The sequence below is a fragment of the Pseudophryne corroboree genome, chromosome 4 (assembly GCF_028390025.1).
Source record: "Pseudophryne corroboree isolate aPseCor3 chromosome 4, aPseCor3.hap2, whole genome shotgun sequence".
Lineage (NCBI taxonomy): Eukaryota > Metazoa > Chordata > Amphibia > Anura > Myobatrachidae > Pseudophryne > Pseudophryne corroboree.
In genome coordinates this window covers 618,242,853-618,266,705 of record NC_086447.1, presented here as the reverse complement: position 1 = coordinate 618,266,705, position 23,853 = coordinate 618,242,853, and the positions used below count along the sequence as shown (strand labels likewise).

At 42.7% G+C, this 23,853-nt stretch overlaps 1 protein-coding gene across 11 annotated transcripts in view; it reads left to right on the top strand.

The window, feature by feature from the left end:
- ARID1B (AT-rich interaction domain 1B) overlaps nt 1–22,136 on the top strand; it is an 836,140-nt gene extending 814,004 nt beyond the window's left edge. For 3 of the 11 annotated variants that reach the window (XM_063917670.1, XM_063917680.1, XM_063917672.1), the window contains 5 exons: nt 1,164–1,280; nt 6,715–6,811; nt 14,021–14,807; nt 18,161–18,291; nt 19,135–22,135. In XM_063917670.1, the coding sequence (XP_063773740.1) occupies nt 1,164–1,280; nt 6,715–6,811; nt 14,021–14,807; nt 18,161–18,291; nt 19,135–20,877 (2,875 nt within the window). In that variant the 3' untranslated portion in view covers nt 20,878–22,135. Of the gene's footprint in view, nt 1–1,163; nt 1,281–6,714; nt 6,812–14,020; nt 14,808–18,160; nt 18,292–19,134 lie in introns of all 11 variants that reach the window. The other 8 variants (XM_063917676.1, XM_063917674.1, XM_063917673.1 and 5 more) reach the window with 4 other exon arrangements.
- The last annotated feature ends 1,717 nt before the right edge of the window (nt 22,137–23,853 follow it).

The following is a 23,853-nucleotide window of genomic DNA, read 5'->3' as shown; positions in this document are numbered from 1 at the left end:
ATTCATCGGCAGGGTTGCCGGTTCCTAAAGTACAGGCCCACTGTACTAGGTCGGTGGGTTCTTCCTGGCGGCTGCCTGGGGTGTCTCTGCTTTACAGCTCTGCCGAGCAGCTACTTGGTCGGGTTCAAACACGTTTGCTAAGTTCTACAAGTTTGATACTTTGGCCTCTGAGGACCTTCAGTTTGGTCAGTCTGTTCTGCAGGAGCCTCAGCACTCTCCCACCCAGTTTGGGAGCTTTGGTACATCCCCATGGTACTAATGTAGACCCCAGTATCCTTTAGGACGTAAGAGAAAATAGTAATTTAAAAACAGTAAATCCTTTCTCGTAGTCCGTAGAAGATACTGGGCGCCCGCCGAGTGCTTCGTTTTTCCTGCACTGTTACTTTGTTCAGTAATGTTGTTGGTTCAGCTGTTGCTGTTCCTGTTCAAGTTTGGTTAGCATGGCTTTCCTCTCTTTTGTGTGTGCTGGCCCGAATCTCACCACTGTTCTGTTATATCCTTCCTCAGGATATGTCCGTCTCCTCGTGCACAGTTTCTAGACTGAGTCTGGTAGGAGGGGCATAGAGGGAGGAGCCAGTGCACACTATTGATTTCTTAAAGTGCCCAAGGCTCCTAATGGACCCATCTATACCCCATGTTACTAATGTGGACCCCAGTATCCTCTACGGACCACAAGAAAAGGATTTACCGTAATTAAAATCCTATTTTTTTTTTTTTTTTACAGGGTACAGTTAGCTTCATATAGTTACACATCTCATAGTTTTTATGTGGGATCAAGTTTATGAAGGTTGGATGATGACATAACATTCCCCAGTTTACAGTAAATATATAAATATAGACAACCAGGGCCTTTCTGTCAGATTTTCTTTTTTTGATTATTTAAATAGCTATTCACTGGTGAATTAGAATAGTCCAAGTGAAAGTGAGAGCTGTAGATTTGTAGCTCTTAAAAGATTATATAGGTGTTCTCTTGTGTAATCCTCATATTACACAGTAGATTGTTATGGATTTAAAAGGTAATACTTGTAAAGATAGTTAGCAAAGTAAAGGTTTAAAATGCAGAGTAATAATGAGAAGCCTGGAGAACATTGATGCATGATTGTGTTATGGGTTTATTCTGTTTTTAGCTTACCTTTGTCATATTATGTAATGTTTTTCTTTAGGTCAGAATACGGCATTGGCGCTGAAGGCAGTATGGGCCCCCCAGGTCAAAACAATATTGGGCCTTCAAACAGTGATCCAAGCATGTACTCCCCAAACCGTTATCCAGGACAGCAAAGGTGAGCAGTGTAATGTATGTACAATGGCAAATGATAGAAGTGTTTGTGCTCATGAAATTAACTACAGCCATATATCAAGCACAACCTGCTGCCAATGGTTGCTATTCCTACAGTGGTATGCTTAGCCTAATCCAAATGGGAAATCACAATGGTCCCACTTTGGTGTTTCTCTCCTTTACTAATAAAAGCCCCCACTTTACTACATTGATTGAGGCCCCCTCCCTGGCATCCTTATGGTTATCTTAAAGAAGCTTACTGTATGTGTAGTAAAAATGGAGAGTAGACACAGTTCAGACTGTTAAAGTATGCCATGTGTCACCTACAATGGCCGGTTTGTAATGATGTCCTTCAGTTTCTGGCCTTTCAGCTGAGTATTAGATGACCACTGTTGTGTTTTAGTGCCCATTGTCAGGCCTTGCTAATGTCCTACACAATGGGGCACTAAGAAAGACTGTTGTCCCAATGTGCAAAAAATGTATATAAGGCAGTATCTTATGGTTTTGTTTACTAAGTCTTGAAAAGAGATAAATGGTCTATATACTTGGAGAGAGACTAAGTGGAAGGAAGCTAAAGTACCGACTAACCAGTTTCTAACTGTCATTTTTCAAATACAGGGCTAAATATATCTTTACCGAGGCAAAGCAGGAAGCAGCAGCGCCAATATCTTGAATGCCATAGTGGAAGAGTAAAAACTGCCCCCTCTGGCAATCGCTGCCAGAGTGGGGTTAGGGCTAGGCACTAAGAAGGGGAGGTTAGGGTTAGGCACCAAGCGGGGAGGGTTAGGTTTAGGCACCACCAGGGAGGGTTAGGGTAAGGAACAAGTGAGGGTTACAGTAATTTCTGCGGTGCTGTCAGGATTCTGATGGTCGGGATGCCGCTGTCTGTATTCTTACCAACGGCATCCTGTCCATCAAGATATCATACTGAATCCGGGAGGAAAATTAACCCATTACAAATTTATGGTTTGGGCATATTTATTTCCTATAATATACTGTACAAAGAAAATAGCTCCCTATAAGAGCTAGGAGGAATTATGGACATGACTCTGCTAAGGCTTGAAAGAAAATGTCAATTGTCAGTTCTGGAAACAGTGCAACCACTGAGGCATTCCTGTCCTAGTTCTGTTGTAATCTCATTTTTCACATAGAAAAGAGTAATGAAAGGAAATCGCCTTACGTCCAGGTGGAGGTTGTGACTAGTGTATCTAGGAGGTTGTTCCATTCCAGGTTCCATGCGATTTTGCTTGCACTGAATGCCTTTATTTGCAGAGTAACTAGGAAGCATCGGAAGATTGCACTGATTAATTTGATTTGCAACACTTGTAATTGAATCAACACATTCTCCTGGTGCATCCAACTCACATCACATTTTGGCTAAGACAAATTTTCGGGGGAAAAGGCGTTAAAAAAAAAGATTCCGGACGCTGTCGCACAGGACCAGGTGCTCCGAGAAGGGCTGTTTATCATGACTGCAGCAATGTATGAGGACATGTCTGTACCATATTGAGGTTATTTTGTGTCTTCTAAGATAAGTAAAACAGGAAGTAATTGAAGGAGATAAATCAATTTTGGGGGAAAATAAATACATTTAAGTAAATAGGCCCTACACAGTAGGAGAGCTGGAGACAGCACCAACCGTACAGATCCCAAATCAAAGCTTTCAGAGCCTTGGTGACACTCGTCTGGTATAAAGAAGAGTGTACTCCCAAATAAGTGAAACTACTTTGTGCCCATTCAAAATTATTGTGTTAAAATTGTCCACATGTTGCGTAGCCTGGTTTGAAGTACAAAGCAACTGATTTTTCTAGGTTAATGGGGAATTAATTTTGCCATGGGGAGAGGGGATTAAAAAGATACAACAAAACATCATCTGCAAATGCTGTGATTTTTATTTCCTGTATTCCCACTCGAATGCCCCAGACATTTTTGCACTGTTGAATTAGATGTAGCAGGGGGTCCAAGGATAATTTAAAAAGAAACCCTGATGAGTTCCCCTACACTTTGTTACTTAACCTCACTGCAGTTCATTTAACCTTGACCTGGCCAAAGCCTCGATGTGTAAGAACATCATACAGGTAGGGCCAGAGATTGGTATCAAAAGCCTTGTTGTAATCAAGACTAAGGGGGTCATTCCGAGTTGATCGCTAGCTGCCGTTGTTCGCAGCGCAGCGATCAGGCTAAAAATCTGCATTTCTGCGCATGCGTATACACCGCAATGCGCACGTGCGATGTTCGGGTACAAAGTCCTTTGTGGTTTTGCACAGGTTCTAGCGACGTTTTCATTCGCACTGGCAGCCGCAAGAGGATTGACAGGAAGGGGGCGTTTCTGGGTGTCAACTGACCGTTTTCAGGGTGTGCTTAGAAAAACGCAGGCGTGCCAGGGAAAACTCAGGCGTGGCTGGCCGAACGCTGGGCGGGTGTGTGACGTCAAAAGCCAACCCTCCAACGTTAGAATCAACGCACACAAAGGGTAAGTTCTGGGCTGGTCATGTTTTGCACAAAATGTTTTTGCAGGCGCTCTGCTGCACAGGCATTCGCACTTCTGCAAAGTGAAAAAACACTCCCCGGTGGGCGGCAACAATGCGTTTGCACAGCTGCTAAAAACTGCTAGCGACCGATCAACTCGGAATGACCCAATAAGTAACATTTGCTCAAGGAGGGGTCTTGCAAGGAAATGACAGGGACAGCTATGGCTGACCTAATGCCTTTGGTCGAATGTTGGCCTTTCATAAAATCTAACTGATGGGATGTAAGAAGGTCTGGGCGGAGTGACTGTAATCTTGTGGCCATTATTTTTGCTAAAGGCTTAAAATCCAAATTGAGCAAGGTAATTGGTCTCGATGAGGTCACCATTTTTGGTACTAATTAGGTGTAGGCAGAAAAATGGTATGTGATTCATTAAAGGTGGGATAGGGACAGGGGCGTTTCCACAGAGGAGGGGGCCCTTGTGCACCTCCGGGTGGGCCCCCTCCTCTGCACGGCGCTGTGGACTCCGGCATTGTGCCTGAGTCTACTGCGCATGTGCAGGTCTCCGGAAACATGGCACCCGCCATGATCCGGAGACCAATGTGGCTACCGCGCATGCGCGACGGCCATTTTGGCTGAGAATTCCGGCGCGATCACAGCTCCCGGCGCTGGACTCTGGAAAGGTAAGTATTAAAATGGGTGCAATGGGTGCGGTGTGCACCGCACCCATTATAGAAACGCCAATGGATACGAAGGAGAATGTTAGTGTATCAGCTGGCACAGGTCAAAAAAAATAAGGGAGATGTTATGACGCAATAGTTTATAATATTCACTGGTGAAACCATCTGGGACTGGTGGCCTTAAGTAAAAACGTTATAGGCATGAGGAAGATTGCCCATCCAGCAGCCTACCCTGGAGAGAGAGGGATCTATGGATTTGGTTCTACATAGCTGTTCATAGTATCCTTGAAATTGGCAAACAATCGCTGTAGTATGTGTAAGGGCAGCGTCTGTGGTAGGGGCTCTAATAGTATGTATGTAGCTTTTCTTTCTAAAAACTTTAGATATATTTGTTAGTGATTTGCCAGGCTTATTCCCCCCATGAACATAAAATGATTCCAATAAATGACAATAGATGTATTCAGCGACATAGAATAGAAGAATGATGCTGCAAGGGCGTAAAGCTTGAATTCAAAAGTTAAAAACATTTAAAAAAAAAAGTGCTTACATGTACTGAGTCATAAGGCCATTTCCATCCACTACACTTTCTTGAGAAAAATATTAGATCACACTCATGTGAGGGGTGGTATGTCCACATGGTTGGCTCACTTTCCTGGTCTGACCATACCAGTTATGGAAAAATCGTTACTTTACTCCTGAAAAGTCCTCCCAGCAAGCATGTACACTGAATTGTTTCTTAATGTGTATCACAACACTTACTTATCCCCATTGCGGAGCTTCCATATGGGAGCGACTGACTCACATTCTTGTCCAAAATGTCATCAGAGTGAAGCGGAAACCTTTCATTGTTTGTGGACATGTCCGATTGTGCAATACTTTTGGCATCTAGTTAGGAGATATGCGGAGGCAAACCTAATAACCTATGTGCCCTTTACCCCCGAATGGGCAGTTTTGGGTATAATTGACCCTGCCCTCCGCATGCCGTCGGAATGTAAAAAACTACTGATAGCCTTAAGTGCGGCGGGGAAAAAGACAATATTACAGGGGTGGATAAATAGTACACCACCACAGATACCACTATGTTTAAATAAGCTACATCATATATTCAAGATGGACTGGGTGGAGGCCATTGTAGATAAAGGTAAACAAGTGGAACGATTTTTTCACCTGTGGGAATCCTATATCTCCACTTTGCCCCTTACTACACGTCTAAACATTCATAACAGCCTCAAAAACACCACATGGTACCTGACTAGATTGGCTACACAGGAACAACCTATATCCTTGGTCTAGGTGCGGGCGGCTGTGGCGGTATCCCTCTTGGTTGCCTATACTGTATACAATAACACTAGCATGATAACTGTTGATTTTTTGGAAAACTACTGTCTTTATTATTAGATATTGTAGAAGAAATTGATGTACACCTTTTGACTTTAATATCTGTGTACTTTTACTTTATGATCTATGTACATCTTGTGATTTTCATGATGTCTCAATAAAAAATTTAAGAAAAAAAAAAAGTGCTTACACAATGTCAACAGTTTAATGTTGCAGTGACAGTACTTTAAGGGTTGGGGATACGTGGCCGGTGCTCGGGATCCCGGCGGTCAGCATACCCACGCTGGGATCCCGGCTGCCAAAATGCCGGCAGGGGTACGAGCGCAACGAAGACCCTTGCGGGCTCGTTATGCTTGCCACGCTGCGGGCTCGGTGGCTCGCTGCACTCGCCACAGGTTCTATTCCCACTCTATGGGTGTCATGGACACCCACGAGTGGGAATAGCCCCTGTTAGCCAGTATTGTGGCTGGCGGCACTGTGAGTCTTTGGGATCCTGGCATTGGTATGCTGACCGCCGGGATCCCGTGCGCCGGCCACGTAACTGCATCCCCCTGGGGTCACTTACCTACCCTTCTGCTATGCTATATTAAAGCAACTCTGTCCCTTATTAGTAACTGCAGCAAATATTTGATGTTTTTTTTCCCTAAAACTAAAATTTTCTTTTTGAGTCTTGAGGTGTGTACACACGGTGCGATATTACCTTGCGATTTTCACTATAGTCAAAATCGCATGGAAAGTTAGTGCATATCACAGATAGAAAAGAAAAATCACAATTGAAATATAAATATAAATATCTATATTACTGTAGGTTATTGATTATAGTGTATTGATTTTCTCTTGCGCTTCTTTTGAATGGATAGATTACAAAATGTAGAACCTTTTTACCAACTCCACAGACATTAAGTGGTATTTAATTTCTACAATATATTTGTATGTAACTTTGTTTTCTAGGCATGAAGCCTATGGTCAGCAGTATCCAGGGCAAGGACCCCCTGCAGGACAGCCGCCTTATGGAGGCCATCAGACTGGAATGTACCCACAACAACAAGTAAGGTTATTTTAATACTCAATAGTATATTTCTATAATGTCAAGCTACTGTAGCTCTACCATGATATTGGTTTTGATGTTTATACACAATTTCTCTTACGTCCTAGAGGATGCTGGGGACTCCGTAAGGACCATGGGGTATAGACGGGCTCCGCAGGAGACATGGGCACTATAAAGAACATTAAGTTTGGGTGTGCACTGGCTCTTCCCTCTATACCCCTCCTCCAGACCTCAGTTAGATCATGTGCCCAGAGGAGACTGGGTGCATTACAGGGGAGCTCTCCTGAGTTTCTCTGAAAAAGAATTTTGTTAGGTTTTTTATTTTCAGGGAGCACTGCTGGCAACAGGCTCCCTGCATCGTGGGACTGAGGAGAGAGAAGCAGACCTACTTAAGTGATAGGCTCTGCTTCCTAGGCTACTGGACACCATTAGCTCCAGAGGGAGTCGGAAACGCAGGTCTCCCCGCGCTGTTCGTCCCAGAGCCGCGCCGCCGTCGTCCTCGCAGAGCCGGAAGATAGAAGCCGGGTGAGTATGAGAGGAAAAGAAGACTTCAAGGCGGTAGAAGACTTCAGATCTTCCCTGAGGTAAGCGCGCAGCGGTAACGCTGCGCACCATTGCTCCCACACACTACACACACTGACAGGCACTGATACAATTGAGCGGGACCGAAGCCCGCTGCTGGAGGGGGCGGAGCTTGGTCCCTCAGCACTAACCAGCGCCATTTTCTCCACACAGCACTGCAGAGAAGCTGGCTCCCCGGACTCTCCCCTGCTGAACACGATGACAGAGGGCTGAAAAGAGGGGGGGGGGGGGGATTTTAATTGGCGCAGTGAGTGTATTACACGATTATTATATATAAAAGCGCTATTTCTGGGAATTTGTTTCCAGTGTCAGTTGGCGCTGGGTGTGTGCTGGCATACTCTCTCTCTGTCTCTTCAAAGGGCCTTGTTGGGGAACTGTCCCCTTATAGATATATCCCTGTGTGTGTGGGGGTGTCGGTACGTGTGTGTCGGCATGTCTGAAGCGGAAGGCTCGTCCAAGGAGGAGGAGGAGCAGATGATTGGTGTGTCTCCGTCGGCAACGCCGACTCATGATTGGTTGGACATGTGGAATATGTTAAATGCAAGCGTGACCCTATTACATAAGAGAATGGACAAAGCAGAGTCCAGGGAAAAAGCAGGGAGTCAATCCACGTATTGGACTGGGTCACAGGGCCCTTCAGGGTCTCAAAAACGTCCCCTATCCCAAACAGCAGACACTGATACCGACACGAATTCTGACTCCGGTGTCGACAACGATGAGGCAAAGTTACACTCAAGGGTGGCCAAAAGTATTCATTATATGATGATTGCAATAAAAGATGATTGGCATATCACTGAGGACCCCTCTGTCCCTGACACGAGGGTGCGCATGTATAAGGAAAAGAAACCTGAGGTAACCTTTCCCCCATCTCATGAGCTGAACGAGTTATTTGAAAAAGCTTGGGAAACTCTAGACAAAAAAATGCAGATTCCCAAGAGGATTCTTATGGCATATCCTTTCCCTACACAGGACAGTTGGGAATCCTCGCCTAGGGTGGACAAGGCTTTAACGCGTCTGTCCAAGAAGGTGGCGCTACCGTCTCCAGACACGGCAGCCCTCAAGGATCCTGCTGATCGCAGACAGGAAACTACCTTAAAATCTATGTTTACGCATACGGGTGCTTTGCTCAGACCGGCGATAGCATAGGTTTGTAGCGCAGTTGCAGCGTGGACAGATACCTTGTCAGCTGACTTTGATACCCTAGACAGGGATACCATTTTACTGACCCTAGGTCACATTAAAGATGCAGTCTTATATACGAGAGACGCTCAAAGAGACGTTGGGCTGCTTGGTTCCAGAGCCAACGCCATGGCTATTTCTGCGAGACGAGCTCAGTGGACCCGCCAATGGACGGGTGATGCAGACTCAAAGACGCATATGGAGCTTTTACCTTACAAGGGTGAAGTTTTGTTTGGGGATGGTCTAGCGGACCTGGTTTCCACAGCTACCGCGGGTAAATCTACTTTTTTACCTTTTGTTCCCCAACAGCAAAAGAAAACTCCACAGTATCAGATGCAGTCCTTTCGGTCGCATAAGGCCAGAAGAGGTCGGGGCTCCTCCTTCCTCACCAGAGGTAAGGGTAGAGGAAAGAGAACACCTGCTTCGGCTAGTTCCCAGGAGCAGAAGTCCTCCCCGGCTTCTGCTAAATCCACCGCATGACGCTGGGGCTCCACTGAGGGAGTCCGCACCGGTGGGGGCACGTCTTCGACTCTTCAGCCAGGTCTGGGTTCGGTCAGACGTGGATCCTTGGGCGATGGAGATTGTATCCCAAGGCTACAACTGGAATTCGAAGAGGTGCCCCCTCGCCGATTTTTCAAGTCAGCCTTGCCAGCTTCTTCCCCGGAGAGGGAAGTAGTATTGGCTGCAATTCAAAATCTGTGTCAACAGCAAGTGATTGTCAAGGTGCCCCTGGTCCAACAGGGAAAAGGGTACTATTCAACCCTGTTCGTGGTCCCGAAGCCGGATGGTTCGGTCAGAACCCATTTTAAATCTAAAATCCCTAAACCTGTACTTGAAAAAGTTCAAATTCAAGATGGAATCGCTCCGGGCAGTAATCTCCAGCCTGGAAGGGGGGGATTTTATGGTATCGCTGGACGTGAAGGATGCCTACCTTCATGTCCCCATATATCCTCCTCATCAGAAGTACCTGAGATTCGCTGAACAGGACTGTCATTACCAGTTTCAGACGCTGCCGTTTGGGCTTTCCATGGCACCGAGGATTTTCACCAAGATGATGGTGGAGATGATGGTGCTCCTACGCAGGCAGGGAGTCACAATTATCCCGTACTTGAACGATCTCCTGATAAAAGCGAGATCGAGAGATCAGTTGCTGAAGAGCGTGTCGCTCTCTCTGAGAGTGCTACAACAGCACGGTTGGATTCTCAATCTGCCAAAGTCACAATTGGTTCCAACAACTCGACTATCATTCCTAGGCATGATTCTGGACACGGAACAGAAGAGGGTTTTTCTCCCAATGGAAAAAGCTCAGGACCTCCAGAACATGGTCAGAGACCTGCTAAAACCAAAAAGAGTGTCTGTTCATCAATGCACTCGAGTTCTGGGGAAAATGGTGGCAGCCTACGAGGCCATCCCCTTCGGCAGGTTCCATGCGAGGACATTTCAATATGGACCTTCTGGACAAGTGGTCAGGGTCCCATCTACAATTACATCAGAAGATAAGCCTGTCCCCCAGGGCTCTCCTGTGGTGGCTGCAGGGTGCTCACCTTCTAGAGGGTCGCAGGTTCGGCATTCAGGACTGGGTTCTGTTAACCACGGACACGAGCCTCCGAGGATGGGGAGCAGTCACACAAGGAAGAAATTTTCAGGGACTATGGTCAAGCCAGGAGGCTTCTCTGCACATCAACGTGCTGGAATTGAGGGCCATATACAACGGCCTACGACAGGTGGAGAATCCGCTTCGCGACCTACCGGTGCTGATTCAATCAGACAACGTCACAGCCGTAGCTCATGTAAACCGCCAAGGCGGGACAAGGAGCAGAGTGGCGATGGAGGAAGCCATCAGGATTCTTCGCTGGGAGGAAAATCACGTAAGCGTTCTGACAGCGGTCTTTATACCGGGAGTGGACAACTGGGAAGCAGACTTCCTCAGCAGACACGATCTCCATCCAGGAGAGTGGGGACTTCATCAAGAAGTCTTTGCAGAGATAACAAGTCATTGGGGACTTCCTCAAATAGACATGATGGCGTCACGCCTCAATAAAAAGCTTCGGAGGTATTGTGCCAGGTCAAGGGACCCTCAGGCAGTAGCGGTAGATGCCCTAGTGACACCATGGGTGTTTCAGTCGGTCTATGTGTTCCCTCCTCTGCCTCTCATCTCAAAAATATTGAGAATCATAAGACAAAAAAGAGTACAGACAATACTCGTTGTTCCAGATTGGCCTCGAAGGGCCTGGTATTCAGATCTTCAGGAAATGATCACAGAAGATCCGTGGCCTCTTCCTCTCAGGGAGGACCTGTTGCAGCAGGGGCCCTACGTATTCCAAGACTTACCGCGGCTACGTTTGACGGCATGGCGGTTGGAAACCGAATCCTAGCTGGGAAAGGTATTCCGGAGGAAGTCATCCCTACTCTGATAAAGGCTAGGAAGGAGGGGACGGCGAAACATTATCACCGTATCTGGAGGAAGTATGTATCTTGGTGTGAAGCCAGGAATGCTCCTACAGAAGATTTCCATCTGGGCCGTTTTCTCCACTTTCTTCAGACAGGAGTGGATTTGGGCCTGAAGTTAGGCTACATTAAGGTACAGATTTCGGCCCTATCTATATTCTTTCAGAAGGAATTGGCTTCTCTCCCGGAAGTCCAGACTTTTGTGAAGGGAGTGCTGCACATCCAGCCTCCTTTTTGTGCCTCCTGTGGCGCCTTGGGACCTTAACGTGGTGTTAAGTTTCCTAAAATCTCACTGGTTTGAGCCTCTTCAAACGGTGGAATTAAAATTTCTCACTTGGAAGGTGGTCATGTTATTGGCCTTGGCATCTGCAAGGCGGGTGTCCGAATTGGCGGCCTTGTCTCACAAGAGCCCCTATTTAATTTTCCATGTGGATCGAGCAGAGTTGAGGACTCGTCCTCAATTTTTACCTAAGGTGGTTTCTTCATTTCATTTGAACCAACCTATTGTGGTGCCCGTGGCTACGGATGACTTGTAGGACTCCAAGTCCCTGGATGTGGTCAGGGCCTTAAAAATTTATGTAGCCAGGACGGCTAGGGTTAGGAAAACAGAGGCTCTGTTTGTCCTGTATGCAGCCAACAAAGTTGGTGCTCCTGCTTTTAAGCAGACCATTGCTCGCTGGATCTGTAACACGATTCAGCAGGCTCATTCTACGGCTAGATTGCCGTTACCAAATTCGGTAACGGCCCATTCCACTAGAAAGGTGGGCTCTTCTTGGGCGGCTGCCCGAGGCGTCTCGCCATTACAGCTTTGCCGAGCAGCTACTTGGTCGGGTTCAAACACTTTGCAAAATTCTACAAGTTTGATACCCTGGCTGATGAGGAACTCGCGTTTGCTCAATCGGTGTTGCAGAGTCATCCGCATCCTCCCGCCCGGTTTGGAGCTTTGGTATAATCCCCATGGTCCTTACGGAGTCCCCAGCATCCTCTAGGACGTAAGAGAAAATAAGATTTTAAACCTACCGGTATATCTCTTTCTCCTAGTCCGTAGAGGATGCTGGGCGCCCGTCCCAGTGCGGACTAAATCCGCAAGACTTGTATATAGTTGTTGCTTACATAAGGGTTATGTTACAGTTGTGTTCGGTCTTTGACTGATACTGTGTTTTTTGTTCATACTGTTTACTGGTTGCGTATATTCCCGGTTATACGGTGTGATTGGTGTGGGCTGGTATGAATCTTGCCCTTAGATTTAAAAAAAAAAATCCTTTCCTCATATTGTCCATCTCCTCTGGGCACAGTTTCTCTAACTGAGGTCTGGAGGAGGGGCATAGAGGGAGGAGCCAGTGCACACCCACACTAATTGTTCTTTATAGTGCCCATGTCTCCTGCGGAGCCCGTCTATACCCCATGGTCCTTACGGAGTCCCCAGCATCCTCTACGGACTAGGAGAAAAAGATTTACCGGTAGGTTTAAAATCTTATTTTTTTTTCACTTGAAATTCCATTACTGTAGATATTTGAGCACTGAAGCCAAATAGTTTTGGACGTGTTTTTTAAATGTGGTGTCTCTGTGTGTATCTGAGGCATAATAAGTTAAATTACAATGCCTGACTCACCCAGTAGTCATATTCAGAGATGGTTATAGCTCATGGAAAAAAAACGATTGCTCTTATTTATTTTTTCCAGTATTCACTGTGCCTAAAAAGTTTAATAAGTTCATATTGGAGGATGTTGCAAGCTGTTGTTTCCTTGTTGATTAGTATGAAGACGTAAGAATAGTACAGACAGTGATGTAATAACAACAGCTGTAGTAATTGTACTTGGAGGAGCGGGAGTCCAGGACATTGTGGTTAGGGTAAAAATCGACATTCAGGATCTCAACATAGACATGGTCAACAGAATAAAATTGTCATTTTCATAATATCGATATGCCATTTTCTGCATACTGTATTTTAGCCTAATCCTAACTTTGAACCTAAAAATAACACCAAAATGTTCTGTAAACATTCTCGTGTCGTCATGTTGACATTCTGACTGGATACCCTGGTGCGCCTAGCTGAACTACTTCTATCACATACCATTGGAATCCCCTACTCTACCTGACTGCAGTCAGTTTGGGGCCCAGCATTTCTGATCGTGTTTATGCCTACAATTTAAAAGGGCAGTGATTTTTCTAGCCATATTTTGCTAGTAAAATTATTACCCTTTTAAATTTAGGGCATAGTCACAAGTTCTGGGTTTTACAACCCTACTTTTCATAAATAATCCCCCATTGCTGTTGTATGCTCCATTTCCAGACAAAAGGAAAATTTAGTTAGCACCGTTAATTTAACGGGGGTGAAAAAGTGGGTAGCTGCCAACTTTAACACCCAGGGCTATTCAGTTATATCCCCTTTTTTCTGTTTTCGGGCATTACCCTAGAGAATCCAGGATAAGTTCACGGACCTATGTGTTAACATGGTTGCAGTGTATGAAAACAGGCTGTTTATCAGTGGGGGGGGTTTCAGGCCTGTTTAGACCCAAAAAGAAATTCCTGTTAAGTGCAGCCAGCGAGCTGCCTACAGGAACTAACTGAATAGCTCCGGGGGATCAATTAGCCCATAGTAAATTACCACAATTAATTGAATTCCCACTAAAGCCTCAATTTTCTTTTCCCTATCAGTGCTATGGTAAAAAATGTATACATATACGAGTAGCTATGACTGTGTCTAACAACATTTAAAGTTTTGACTGCACCTAATTCCTCCAAAGAGTCACATGGTAGAAGTGGATCATCGTGCACTACAGTCAGGGAAAAGGGTTGGATCTCTACAAGATTCCCATTTTTTATATTATTGAGGATGCATTCATTATCTGTTAGTCAACTTAGTTTGTGCAGGTAGTTTAGATTTTGCTCCAAGAAACTAGCACCACATGAACATAAACAAAGTATGAGTGAAGTTATTTAAATATGAAATATTTAAGTTTTTCTAAGTTGATTTGTTTGTAAAATTTGTCTTTGCAGAACTACAAACGCCATATAGATAGTATGTATGGGCCTTCAGCAAAGCGGCATGAAGGTGACATGTATAATATGCCATATAGCAGCCAGCAACAAGATATGTATAATCAATATGGCAACACTTACTCTGGACCTGACAGAAGGCCCATACAAGGACAGTATCCTTACCCTTACAACAGAGAGAGAATGCAGGGTCCAGGACAAATACAGCAGCATGGCATGGGTCCTCAGATAATGGGTAGCCCCATACAGTCATCAACAAGCGATGGCTCACAACAGAGTATGTGGACATCACGCAATGACATACCTTACCCATACCAAGGAAGGCAGGGCCCTGGAGGTACACCGCAGCCAGCAACATATTCAACTATAAACCGATCTGATGATATGATGGGTTCTGACCAAAGAATGAATCATGAGGGTCAGTGGCCACCCCATGGAAACCAGCGTCAGCCACCCTATATGTCCCCATCAGCACCCATGCAACCAATCACCAGAGCTCCACCTTCATCTTACCAGACTCCACCATCTATGCCAAACCACATTTCAAGAGCCCCTAGCCCTGCTTCATTTCAGCGCTCACTAGAAAACCGCATGTCACCAAGCAAGTCTCCATTTCTGCCTGCTATGAAAATGCAGAAAGTTATGCCTACCGTTCCACCAACACAAAGCACCGGGCTTTCTGTTCAGCCTTCTGTGGCTAGACGTGAAATAACTTTCCCTCCAGGTTCAGTTGAAGCAACTCAACCTATCTTGAAGTCAAGGAGAAAAATCACCTCAAAAGATATCGGTAAGTTATTCTCCAACACTAGAGAAACTATAACCTATTTAAAATGTATCCAACTGATGGCAAACATTTTTCACCCCAGATTAAATTTCACTGCGTGTGAAGCATTTATTTTAATGAACATATATATTTGGGACAGATAGGATTTCGTTTTTTAGCAAATTGGGAACATTTTAAATTATATTTTCTAAACATTACTTTAAGGAAAGCAGGCAGAAAATATGAAAATTAAGTTTTCTGAGGTTATTTACCAAGTGCCTTCTATAATTGGGGCAGATACTGCCCTAATTATACCCCACCATTTAATCAACTAGTTCTCATGAGTATAATGATGATAAATGTGAGTGCATTATTTGAAGCCTAACATAGTTATAGGGTTAAATGTAATAGTCTGTGCAAATTGCAGGTATCGGCAGGATTCTAGTGAGTTTGCCCAATACTTTAAAGTGGCTATCATTTAAAAGGCAAAACCAGCCTGATGGTGGTTTCTTGGCAAAGTTATGGTCAGTGACAGGATGATTCAAATGCCAGCATCATAATACTCGTTGCACGACTACCATTTATCAAAATATTGTCAGATCAAAGAGCCACCTAATAGGACATAGACACATTGTTGGCGGGTGGCAAGTGGTTGAACATACGAAACAAAAACAAAATTCTAATTGTTCATTACATTTTAAATATGCATTAAGTTTATGACTATGACTTATCAATGTTATTTTGGTTCTAGAAAACAGTGGCCATCTGGTAAAGTCTTTGCTTCTAGGGTTTGTGAAACCTATTAGCATTTCCACACTCAGTAACAATCTATACAGAGCTCATCAGTTTGTCTTGGCGTATTCCACTGGTCTATAGCTATTATATCAATGTTATGGGAGGAGGTTTAGCCCCGGGTTTCACGCCCGCAACTATTCATTGTATGGTAAAACCTCTGGTAACACACAGAAACACACTGATTCCCTGTAAAATGCAGAATCCAATGGGTTTCCATGCAAATTAAATGTAGAGGTGTGCATTTAATATGGACTTTTTTTTCCAGCTCTTGAGGGAGTACCCCGCGCACTACTCTGGTGAGTAGTCTGCGGGGTTCTCGCAGCTAAATGAATAAGGCAGCGCTGACAAAGATCCAAGGGGTAATACCCCATGAGTCCCTCTGTGTTTAATGAAATTTAGATAGCTAATTTGTGTTATTTGTAAAATAAAAATGCAAATAGAGGCCTGATGTTTGTAGTTGTGAAGCATAATACAAGTCCGTATTTCGGAATATTCCGTATTTCGGAATATTTGGATATGGGATATTCAACCTGTAGTAATACTCAGCTGTTGTAGGAATTGCTGCAATTTGAACAGTATTGTTTCATTTGTCTAGCAAAAGTCGGGTATTGTATGAAATTAAGACAATGAACTTATAAAAGACATAAACAGATCTTCAGTTGTTCTGTAATTGACAAAAATATTATATTTCCTGCAGCATTGACATACTGGTATATTTATAGTGGGTTTACAGGTTTTCTGGAAAACCCAAACAAATCCACACAATATTGTCCAAAAATGCAAAGAAGGTAAAGCAGGGGTTAATAGAAATCTATAATACCATGGGTGACAAGTAAGTGCAAAACCCAACCGAGCAGTCTGTATATTTATTGTACAAAGAGTTTTGTAGATTATTATAGGACAGGATTCATGCTTACAATCTTCTAGGTATGCTTTGTCCAGTATGGCCTATTCACATGTATGAGTTCCATTTATTTGTGACCTTGTAAAAGCAACAATCATAAAATCTAAATAGAACCTACAATAGTGATTTTAGACAACCAGATTTGCAGAATCACAGATGGAGCGTTTTAGAGTAGATGTTGTTATAGTAACATCACAGGCAGCTTTGGCAGCACCTCCTTTTCTTCTCTGTTAAGGTGGCCATCCACTACTCAGACTTGTCTGAACTGCAGATCTCATCAGATTTCTCTTGAGCTCTCCCGGGAGCTTCCCGGGAAACGGATCTGACCCTGGGCTTAATTTTCACTACATTCACATCAGATATATCTGATGCGATCTATCATGTGCCAGATCGCATCAGATATATCTGATGCACACATGCTACATGCGATTTATCTGATGCTGCTGCTGCCGCTGTTCCCCCTCTTGGTGGGTGGGAGTGGCTAGGGAGATGCCAGTCAAGTGACGCTTCAGATGAATCTGATCAGATACATCTGAAGTAAAAAAAACAATCCGATGTGCACCTGTTTTCTTCAGATTCAGATAAATAGTTGGGGCAGCCTCAGAGATCTGTAGTTCAGATATATCTGACACGGGAGTGCGCATCGGATCGGAAGAGCCATCCGATGTGACACTTTTCTTCAGATATGACGGTCAGATGTGTCGAAATCTGAAGAAAACTGCCCAAATCGGACTAGTGGATGGGGGCCTTTACTGATGGAATGTCTTTAATAAATGGCCCAAGTTTGTCTTATAGCCTTACACGGGTTAGGTTTGATTTGCCGGTGTTTGGGATGACGGCAGTCAAAAATACCTAACCCTACTCTTCCAAAGGCTAACCCCCCCCCCCCCCACCCCACCCCGCTTGCCTGTCCTGCGTCCCGGTGAATTGTCGCATGGCATCTTGGCTGTAGGGATTCCGGCACCAGGATGGTGAACCTATTCGGGGTGCCGATGCCGGCATTCCGGATAGTGTCGGGATTCCAGCATCGGTATTCTGACTACTGGGATCCTGGCAGCCGGGATCCTGACCAGATCCCCCTCATACACAATGTTTATTGTTTTTCACAATGTGATTATGTTTGAGTAAATGTCACTATCTATACGTATACAGTTGTGTCTCAAAGTGCGTGATCATAATGAACTGTTTTCTGTGCATGTTCAAATAATTTATCAATTTCAATTGTTGTAGAGTAACAATTTGTATGTGTACAAATTTATGAAAAAAGGGTTTTGAATTAAAGTAATACAAGTATGTACCTTTAGAAGATTAGTGTAGCATATCTGACTTAATGTAATACTGACTTGTATCTTCGTGTTTTAAAATGGCAATAGCTGTAGATTATTAATAATTGTACAAAAAAAATACTTTAAATTGAAATTCACGTTTTTTTTAAATTGCTATTGGTAATTCTCAGACATTTAACATTGTGACCACAGCAATCTTAAAATTGACTTTGGATGTTTGTGACTATGAGGTTGAGGTGAGAAGATTTATACTTTTTGACCTAACTCTACTTTTCTAAATTTGGCCCTATATATTTCTAAAATAGTTGCCTATATATGCTTTAGATTGCAGTTTTACAGTAGCAAATATGAAAATATTGATTTGTTTTCTTTTTCTATTAATTTTTTTTTAGTAACACCGGAGGCTTGGAGAGTAATGATGTCTTTAAAATCTGGACTCTTGGCTGAAAGTACATGGGCTTTAGACACTATAAATATCCTACTGTATGACGATAGCACGGTGGCTACATTCAACCTTTCTCAGGTGGGTGTAATTGAAAGCTGTGATAATACCATTTTCTGTAGACTGTATTAAAAGTATTCACAAGATCAGAACATTTTATCGCTTTAGTCTCAGTTGGATTTTCATGGAGACTGTGGTTTAGTAGTCCCACAGTAGAGGATGATGTTTACATGTATGTCCACTCCTTTATTTTGACAGCATTGCAATTCACTAACTATACTACCTTAGATCTTGTTCTTTTTCAGCAATTACCGAGGTGTCCTCTTACATCTTTGCTCCGTGTGCTAAAAGTCATGTTACACATAACATGTGAATGCCGTGTGACTCTGTAGCGCTGAACGTGTTTTTGCAATTTTTTCCACAAAAATGTGTCTTAGACGCAGCATGCCTATATTCTGTGTGTGACTACAGCTGTATTTACATACAAAATGCTATGCTACAGTGTTTTCCTGAAAAACACTGTAATGTGGCATTTCGGATGCAGATACTGCCGCAATTACACACAGTAGATGCATGCTGCATATCATTTTAATCAGCAGAAGCTGCTCAACTGTCCTATTACAGTAGAATGTGTCTGCAATGCATTTTCGAAGAAACCGAAACCTTAAAAAAAGATGCTCGCTCTACCGAGTCCCACCACATCATGGCGCAACTTGAAGGACTGTTTAGTGTGCCTGCAGCAAGAATTTAAGAGGACACATCTGTACATTTAGAACCAAATGGACAATTTACTTTCAGATTTTAGCTGAGCTGAAAATATAAAAACAGAACAACATAGTCAAGAACCAAAATTAGTTTTAACAAAAATTAACTTTTTTCCTTCTGTACATTGAAATAAAACTCTATGAACCCTTTTTTTAACAGCTTCCTGGATTTCTGGAGCTTTTGGTGGAATATTTTAGAAAATGCCTCATTGACATATTCAGCATACTTAAGGAATACGAAGTTGGTGAATATATTATCCAAGCTCTTGAACATAGCTTAGAAGATAGTCCATCTATTGAGGAAGAGGAAGCTGCTATGGATTATGAAGATTATATAGAGGAGGAAGATGAAGGTAATGAACCTGAGCAAGATATTCAAGGTGTTGTTGATGAAAAAGATCATCTTAACACTGATGAAAAATCCCTTTCATTTATGAAGCCTGAAGTATTGATTGATTCTAGTGTGAAGCTAAAACAAGCTAGTAAGTTTGACAAGTTGCCAATCAAAGTTGTGAAGAAGAATGATCTCTTTGTAATTGATCGATCTGACCGACTTGGCCGTGTTCAGGAATTCACTAGTGGACTTCTTCATTGGCAACTTGGTGGAGGTGACACAACTGAACATATCCAGACTCACTTTGAAAGCAAAATAGAGATCCCCAAACGCAGAAGATCTCCATCTTCCATCAGTTCCTTAAGCAAAAAGAAGAAAGAGCAAGATGACAAAGTTCTAGTAGAGGATAATGAGGACCAACCAGAAAAAAACATCACTGCAACCATTGATGATGTCCTCTCTGCAAGACCAGGTGCACTGCCTGAAGACCCAAATAATCATTGCTTACAGACAGAGAGCAGCAAACTTCCATTAGGAATCCATCAAGCCAAAATTCATAGGAATATCACGTTATTGGAAGATGAACCAAGAAACAGAGATGAAACTCCTTTATGTACAGTAGCTCAATGGCAAGACTCTTTGGCCAAACGTTGCATCTGTGTGTCAAATATTATACGTAGCCTGTCTTTTGTGCCTGGCAATGATGCTGAAATGTCAAAACATCCAGGCTTGGTCTTGATCCTTGGGAAATTAATTCTCCTTCACCATGAACATCCAGAAAGAAAACGATCACCACAGACTTATGAGAAAGAAGAAGATGAAGATAAAAGTGCCAGCTGTAGCAAGGATGAGTGGTGGTGGGACTGTCTCGAGGTATTAAGGGAAAATACATTGGTCACATTAGCCAATATCTCTGGACAGCTAGACTTGTCTGTTTATACAGAAAGTATCTGTTTGCCAATTTTAGATGGCTTGCTACACTGGATGGTGTGCCCATCTGCAGAGGCACAGGATCCCTTCCCAACAGTAGGACCTAATTCTATCCTTTCCCCGCAGAGACTTGTGCTGGAAACCTTATGTAAACTCAGTATACAGGACAATAATGTGGACCTTATCTTGGCCACACCTCCATTCAGTCGCCAAGAGAAACTTTATGCGACTTTAGTTAGGTACGTCGGGGACCGCAAAAACCCAGTGTGCCGAGAAATGTGTGTGGCACTGCTTTCAAACCTTGCTCAGGGGGATGCATTGGTAGCAAGGGCCATAGTTGTGCAGAAAGGAAGTATTGGTAGCTTAATAAGCTTTTTGGAAGATGGAGTCACCATGGCCCAATATCAGCAGAGTCAGCATAACCTCATGCACATGCAACCTCCTCATTTGGAGCCACCTAGTGTAGACATGATGTGCAGGGCAGCTAAGGCTTTGCTAGCCATGGCAAAAGTGGAGGAAAACCGATCCGAGTTTCTTGTGCACGAAGGCCGTTTATTGGATATCTCTATAACAGCTGTTCTGAACACTATGGTTTCCTCAATCATCTGTGATGTACTCTTTCAAATTGGACAGTTATGACACCAGTGGGAAGCCAAGCATGTGTGAGGGGAGAGTAGGAAGTCACATATAACTGGCTAATTTTATGTTCTTTTATCAACATTTGAGAGAGGAAGGAAACAATTATTAAAAGGAAAAATAAACATATGCTCCTTGTATCCAGTCATTATTTACCTATTGGAAATTCTAAGAAATGGTTAATGAGCTAAGAAAAGAAATAATTGCTGTTTTAGTGATTGCTTCATTCTGAGGTTAAGTTTATTTTATTTTTTTAATTCCTTTTCTTGGTTGTATCTTTATGGGACATATTGATAAACCTGTGCCAGCGTTGTAAATCGTAATTGTATCACTTTTTCAAAAAAATAAGTTGCTATTATTTCAGTTTCAAAATACTTTTCCCCCATTAGTTACAAAAAAGAAAGAGCTGTGTGCAATAGAACCGCTATCAATTTTGTAAGAGTATATAGAAAAAAGGGCCATAATCAAAAAATATTGTTTTATCCCTTGGATAACAGTAACATTAGAATAGGAGCAACATTAATAGACAATAATGGTAAAATAAATGCAAGTAAAAATAAACTTCTGAACGTAGTAAAAATTAGTTCAGAAATACACACCACTGTTATTAAATATGGTATTTGACTTTCCACACTGATGGTCTAGATATTTCATTATATTTTTTTCTATTTTATTTTCTACTGCAACAGGGGCTGGGATGTATATAAGAGATGTACAGGCCTTCATCTTTTTTGTTTCTTGCTTTTTTTCTTAAGCATTCATTTACGTAGACTATTTGGCTATTTCCCCATGATGTGGTTAGAGTGATAATAGATTTTTATGGTCATATTTTATTTTTATTTTTGTTTCCCTTCCTTTTCATGGCACTGTAAATGAATAATTTTCTCCTGGCCATATCTCCAACCAAGAGGGTAATGTGCAAGTATCTGTATGTATAGAAGAATTCTCTATTTCGGGGTAGCAGCTGACACTTTGCTTTCTGGTCATAATGTGGAAATAGTTGCCTGACAACTGAATTAGACAATGGTTATATTATACAGACAGCAGTTATTGCAGAATAATGGATGAAGCAACACAACTTCAGAGGTTTTTCAGTGCTGAGACTCAACATATTTGTATTTCAAGAAAATGTAGTTAAAAAAAATGGAAAAAAAACTTGTTGTAAATTCCTCCTTTTCCTCTGGCTTAATGAATATCATTTATTCAGTATAAAATCTTTATACTATATGTTCCACATGTTAAGAATAAATGTACATTAAATCTTGTTAAGCACTGTGATGGGTGTTTTTGAATAATCACTTTTTTATTTGTTATATATAAAGGTTGAAGGACAAAGTAAACATTTTGAAACAACTGCTTCACTATACTCTGTAAAAGTGGGAACACATGAAAGTATTCTAAACTTTAGTTTTAATCTTGATGCTAAAGAAACAATGTTTTTGACTAATAGACAATAACTAGATTTACATCACAGGGAGACATGACATTTTACAATGACAAATAAAATATAGTTTTTGTGGTGTTTTGCCTCTTGTAACATTCTTAAAGAGGCAATGCTGTACACACAAATCTAAAAAAAATATTAGTGGTTTTTATTTTCTGAGCAGTACAATTCAGTATCTTGCTTTTTCTGACACCCTAGGCAGCCAGACTTGCAATGTAGAATCTTATGTATTGTCATTAGCTTTATTCAATATTTTTTTACAAAGAAAATATAAACAAACAGAACAAATAACTTTAAGCTCTTTTATTTAATAACTGTAGGGGGTATTTAACTATACAAGCTGTGTACATTTTGTGTTTTTGGTCAAGAATATAACCACTTTAAAAATGAGAGCTGTTCATGGTTGTTTAGTCGCAGTGACAATGTTCACTGCATTTGTACACATACTGAAAGGAGCTGGGACCCGCGTTTTGATGCAGAAAATCCACAACATAGAGTATTAGAGGCGGAGAGCAGCGTTGGTGCTATTCATTGCAGCATGCACCTATTTACCAACATTTTGCCTCTACAAATCACATATCATGCTGGTGCATTATAATGTGCACTTCTTAATACAGAATGCAGGTTGAATCTGATGGGCATTTTGCCTCTTTTCAATCTCATTAACTATGTATGTTACTGTGCATGACTCACAGCAATACATCACGTGATGTGGGACTGTGAATAGTGGGTGAGATGAGAGAGGGTTGTCTTCTCTCCCAGGAGCTGGAAGAGCTCCATGAATCTCAGGAGTCTCCCGGAAATTCCAGGAGAGTAGGCAACTATGCCCCTGCACCTCCCACCTGCCTCTGGTATCTTCCTGAGGGCATTTTGGAAATGGGGGCAACTATGGACAGGTTTTAACTAAACACAGTTTTGAAATACCAAACATTAATGTTTTCTAACCTGTGGAATAATTGGCAGACCGAGAATGCCAAGCCATTTATTATCTATCAAATGCAATACAATTTTGGATGCCTCACTTACAAAGGCAAACATAATTGTAGCAAGCATCACCTGTAAAGAGGGGTACTCACGGAGCGATCGCTGCTTAAAATCTAAGCAATCTGACTAGATTGCTTAGATTTTAAGCACGTTCGCTCCGTGTGTACCCCTCACAGCAATAGCGATGCGCAGCCACGCGCATCACTATCGCTGCTGCTAGATTGGCCTAGTGAAGCCTAATGCTCTGAATACAGCTTCAGTGAGTGACTGCTGTGTGTGTGAGTCCAGCAATATTTGCTATGTCTTACACAGGTTACATTTGTGCCCAGCAGCACTGGTGAAGAAAATCATACCCTGCAGATTGCAGTGCTGAACATGACTTGTTACACGAAACACTTCAGCTGATTCTTTGAAGAATGAGTTATGTTTGTACACAGCACTCAGATCTATTAGTGCACTTTAGTGTTGCTCTAAAGCATTCCGACAGGCTGCTTCCTCGGATTAGTGTTTGGCAATTCCTTGAGCTAAACACTTAGGCTGGTTGTTTATAC